Genomic DNA, 5000 nt, shown 5'->3' with positions numbered 1-5000 from the left:
CCCACGTGGATACATTCTGCGTTGCCGTGGCAGCCGCCGTTTCCTCCCAGACACGGATTGATTTCTGTAAACAACAACAAACAACAAACACGTTTACGATCGATTAATCAGCAAGATATTATAAAGGCTAACACAGAGACATGAATCAGAAGGCTAACACAGAGACATGAATCAGAAGGCTAACACAGAGACATGCTAACACAGAGACAAATGAATCAGAAGGCTAACACAGAGCTAACACAGAGACATGCTAACACAGAGACATGCTAACACAGAGACATGAATCAGATGGATTTATTAAATAGGGTTATAACGTACCGACACAGACCCGGCCGTCCCCATAGTAACCGTTGCCACAGACACAGTCTCGGTTGCCGGGGCGAGTTCGTTTACAGACGGCGTGACGCGAGCAGCCGCCGTGCAGCACCAGACACGGGTCGATCGCTACGGAGACAGGAAGCCACTGTCAGTAGAACTACAATATGTGTTAAAGGACTACAAGTCAGTACTGTATCACTATGACTACAATATGTATGTACACTTCCTGTTTATAACTCTAACCTGTCTGTGTGCATAACCCTAACCTGTCTGTCTGTTTATAACCCTAACCTGTCTGTGTGCATAACCCTAACCTGTCTGTCTGTTTATAACCCTAACCTGTCTGTGTGCATAACCCTAACCTGTCTGTCTGTTTATAACCCTAACCTGTCTGTGTGCATAACCCTAACCTGTCTGTGTGCATAACCCTAACCTGTCTGGGTGCATAACTCTAACCTGTCTGTGTGCATAACCCTAACCTGTCTGTCTATAACCCTAACCTGTCTGTCTATAACCCTAACCTGTCTGTGTGCAGGGACCTGTCTGTGTGCATATTGGGTTAGGTTATAACCCTAACCCGTCTGTCTGTTTATAGGGTTAACCCTATGTTAGGTTATAACCCTAACCTGTCTGTCTGTTAGGTTATAACCCATCTACAAGGCAAGGCAAGGCAAGGCAAGTTTATTTATATAGCACAATTCAGACACAAGGCCACTCAAAGTGCTTTACAGGGGCAAGATTAGAATACATGAAACACATTATAAAACATTTAAAAGCGATTAAAAGAAGCAAATGAAAATAAAAAAAAAATAAAAAAAAATAAAAACATGAAAACTGGATTTAATAAAAGAAGCAAATAGAATGAAAATTGCAGGTTAAAATGGAAACAAAAAAGTCTTCAGACTCGATTTAAAAGAACTGAGAGTTGCAGCACACCTCAAGTTCTCTGGGAGTTTGTTCCAGATTGTTGGTGCATAAAAACTAAAAGCTGCTTCTCCTCGTTTAGTCCTAACTCTAGGGACTGTAAGTAGACCTGTCCCAGACGACCTAAGGGCTCTGGACGGTTCATAACTTATCAGCATATCAGTAATGTATTTTGGCCCTAAACCATTTAGTGCTTTATAAACCAACATCAGTATTTTGAAATCAATTCTTTGAGTGACTGGAAGCCAGTGTAAAGACCTCAGAACTGGGGTAATGTGATCCACTTTTTTGGTCCTAGTGAGGATTCGAGCAGCAGCGTTCTGAATTAGCTGAAGCTGTCTGATAGATTTTTTTGGAAGGCCAGCAAGGACACTGTTACAGTAGTCAAGTCTACTAAAGATAAATGCATGGACAAGTTTTTCTAAGTCTTGCTGAGACATAAGCCCTTTAATTCTTGATATGTTTTTTAGGTGGTAGTAGGCTGATTTATTAATTGATTTTATGTGTTTCTTGAAATTCAAGTCGGAGTCTACAACAACACCAAGATTTCTGGCTTGGGGTGTGGCTTCTAACATAACGGATGTAAGGTGTGCGCTGACTTTTAATTGTTCATCTTTGGCACCAAAGACAATTACTTCAGTTTTATCGTTGTTTAATTGAAGGAAATTTTGGCACATCCAATCATTGATTTGTTCAATGCACTTACTCAGTGCCTGTATCGGACTGTAGTCTCCTGGTGATATGGTTATGTAAATTTGTGTGTCGTCTGCATAATTATGGTAGCATAATTTGTTCTTATTCATAATCTGAGCTAGTGGGAGCATATAGATGTTAAATAGAAGAGGGCCAAGAATGGAACCTTGGGGGACCCCGCATTCAATATTTGTCCGCTCAGATGTGAAATTGCCTATTGACACATAGTAGTCTCTATCCTTTAAGTAGGATTCAAACCAGCTTAGTACAGTTCCAGAAAGTCCAACCCAGTTTGCTAGTCGATCTAGTAATATGCTGTGGTCAACTGTGTCAAAAGCGGCACTGAGGTCCAGTAAAACTAAGACAGAACTTTTGCCACTGTCTGTGTTTAAGTGGATGTCATTGAGGACCTTAACCAGAGCAGTCTCAGTACTGTGGTGTTGTCGAAATCCTGACTGGAAGACATCAAAGCAGTTATTCATTGCTAAGTAGTTATTTAACTGTTGATAAACAGCTTTTTCAATGATTTTACTTAAGAATGGTAGGTTAGATATGGGCCTATAATTTTTCATGAGTGATGTATCTAGATTGGTCTTTTTTAGTAGTGGCTTGATGACTGCTGTTTTCAGGGCCTGTGGGAATACACCTGTCTGAAGGGACGTGTTGACAATTTGTAGAACATCTGAGGCCATACAGCTAAAAACAGTTTTAAAGAAGCCTGTGGGCAGAATGTCAAGGCAACAGGATGAGGAGTTCAGGTGTTGTATAATGTCCTCCAGGTTTTTGTGGTTTATAAGATAAAATTCTGTCATTGCATTTGAATTGATTTTATGAGGGAACACATATGTTGAACTTGGTATTGATGCAGTGACAGCTTGTCTAATTTTGTGAATTTTCTCAGTAAAGAAGGAGGCAAATTCATTGCAAGCCCTCGTGGAAAGATGCTCAGACGCTACTGGCACAGGAGGGTTTGTTAATCTGTCGACAGTAGCAAACAGGGCACGTGCATTGTTGTTGTTTTTGGTACACAGAAACACTCGACCAAACACTGACTGACTTCCTGTTCCTTACCTTGGCAGAATGTCCCGTTGCCCTGGAAACCGGCCGCACAGAGACACGAGGATCCGGACGGACCGAACACACAGCTACCAACGAAGAGGAAACAAGGTCAGTGTCTGTGTGTCTGTGTGTCTGTCTGTGTATCTGTGTGTCTGTCTGTCTGTGTGTCTGTCTGTCTGTCTGTCTGTCTGTCTGTCTGTCTGTCTGTCTGTCTGTGTGTGTCTGTGTGTCTGTCTGTCTGTCTGTCTGTCTGTCTGTCTGTCTGTCTGTCTGTCTGTCTGTCTGTCTGTGTGTCTGTGTGTCTGTGTGTCTGTCTGTCTGTCTGTCTGTCTCTCTGTCTCTCTGTCTGTGTGTCTGTCTGTCTGTGTGTGTGTGTGTGTCTGTCTGTCTGTCTGTCTGTCTGTCTGTCTGTCTCTGTGTGTGTGTCTGTCTGTCTGTCTGTCTGTCTGTCTGTCTGTCTGTCTGTCTGTCTGTCTGTCTGTCTGTCTGTCTGTCTGTCTGTCTGTGTGACTCACTTTGCGCTGCTGTGACATGTGACGGCGCCACAGAGTTCATCAGAAGATTCGATCTCTGAAAGAAAACGTCACGTTAGTCTGATGTCAGGGTAATACCCCGCTTTGCCCCGGGGTGTTAGGGCCAGACCTCCGTTATATATTATCATATACAGGTCTATTACGGTATCAGGGTTATAATACACATTATATATGATATTACAGTAGAATCATAAACGTCAAAACGTCTGTCGAATAAAAGAGAAATATGGGAACGATTTCATCCACAATATCAGGTCTGTACGCTTATTTTTTTAGGTGGTAGCACTGTATTGTTGTAAGCACAACAATAAATTTGGTAGCACACAAAGTATGATCGAAAACTTGCATAACCTTAACCCTTGCATTTCGCTCTAATTACCTTTGAGCATGTCATCTTGGTCTCATTTGAGATTCTCATATAATATTATTTCCTAGTGTGTGCAGTAATAATTATAGAAGAATGAATAGGGGTGCACTGATTGCAATTTAGACAAAATAATCTAACCTGCCAATTGCAATATTTTGCTGATTCAGAATTATTTCTCCCCATAAAAATATAAAAATAATATCTATATCTATATGTTTTTTGTAAATACATATAATTATTATATTAATAATAATACATATTTTTAGAAAATGTCCTTCTGTTAATTAAGACCAAACTGTAAAACATTAAACATAGCCTATTAAATAAATAAGTATACATATTGGTACAATTTAGGATAAATTAAATAGGTTGTTGTGTATATGTTGGGAGTAGTTCTTCAGTGGCTTATTGTGTAACTTACACGAAGTTTGAAATAAGTTATTTCAAACTTTGTTTTTAGACTACTGTTGACTGCTCGCTGCAGCTGAAGGAGTTGCCTTTCAAGCTAGAGCACTACAGTAATGTAAAGCGCTAACCTCCTGCTCTTACCGGCTTCAAAATAAAAGTCAACTCACGTTTGGCTAGCAACAGGCTTTTAATGTGAAGGCGCACAGGAAATGTTCTGTTTGCACACGCGCTAACTTAACTGTATTAATGTAAAGAGCTGTCTCCTTCCGGTTATTACCGTTGGTGAAGTTTATTAGACGCTAGAATCGCTGCACGAGCACAGATCCCGAGCACACGTCTTTCACCAGCCAAAGTGGAGGGTGGACTCAATAACTTACTTGCCTAAGACTCATTTACCCTCAGTGTTAATGTAGAGCCCTCTAAGCAGTGTTGTGCAGCGCTCCTCTGTGTTTCAAAGACAGCCTCTCCTCATTAGCACTAGTGCGAGTGGACTTGTATTCATCATCGCACGTGATCAATTTCAGTAGCAAATGCGATCAAAACTGTCGCGCTGTACAGCCCTGAATATTTAAACACTTTATTCTTGAATTGAAACTTTATTAAGTAAACCAATGTTTTTTCCCTAGTCGGTTGCTAAGGTAACAGGCTAACCAGCTAACAGGCTAACAGGCTAACCGTTAGCTTACTCTGGTCGCAGT

The 5000-nt window shown here is 40.9% G+C and overlaps 1 protein-coding gene across 1 annotated transcript in view; it reads right to left on the bottom strand.

Annotated features, from left to right (window-relative positions):
* Positions 1-5000, bottom strand: part of stab2 (stabilin 2) — a gene marked incomplete at both ends in the record, with an annotated part of 72886 nt that overhangs the window by 22325 nt on the left and 45561 nt on the right. The window contains 5 exons of the mRNA XM_080054702.1: positions 1-64; positions 319-444; positions 3007-3080; positions 3510-3564; positions 4989-5000. The exon at positions 1-64 is cut by the window's left edge and continues 10 nt beyond it; the exon at positions 4989-5000 is cut by the window's right edge and continues 84 nt beyond it. Of these exons, the coding sequence (XP_079910828.1) occupies positions 1-64; positions 319-444; positions 3007-3080; positions 3510-3564; positions 4989-5000 (331 nt within the window). The remainder of the gene's footprint in view (positions 65-318; positions 445-3006; positions 3081-3509; positions 3565-4988) is intronic.

This window comes from Ammodytes marinus, assembly GCF_949987685.1.
Source record: "Ammodytes marinus genome assembly, contig: scaffold_36, whole genome shotgun sequence".
Taxonomy (NCBI): domain Eukaryota; kingdom Metazoa; phylum Chordata; class Actinopteri; order Uranoscopiformes; family Ammodytidae; genus Ammodytes; species Ammodytes marinus.
This window is presented reverse-complemented; position numbering and strand designations above follow the sequence as displayed.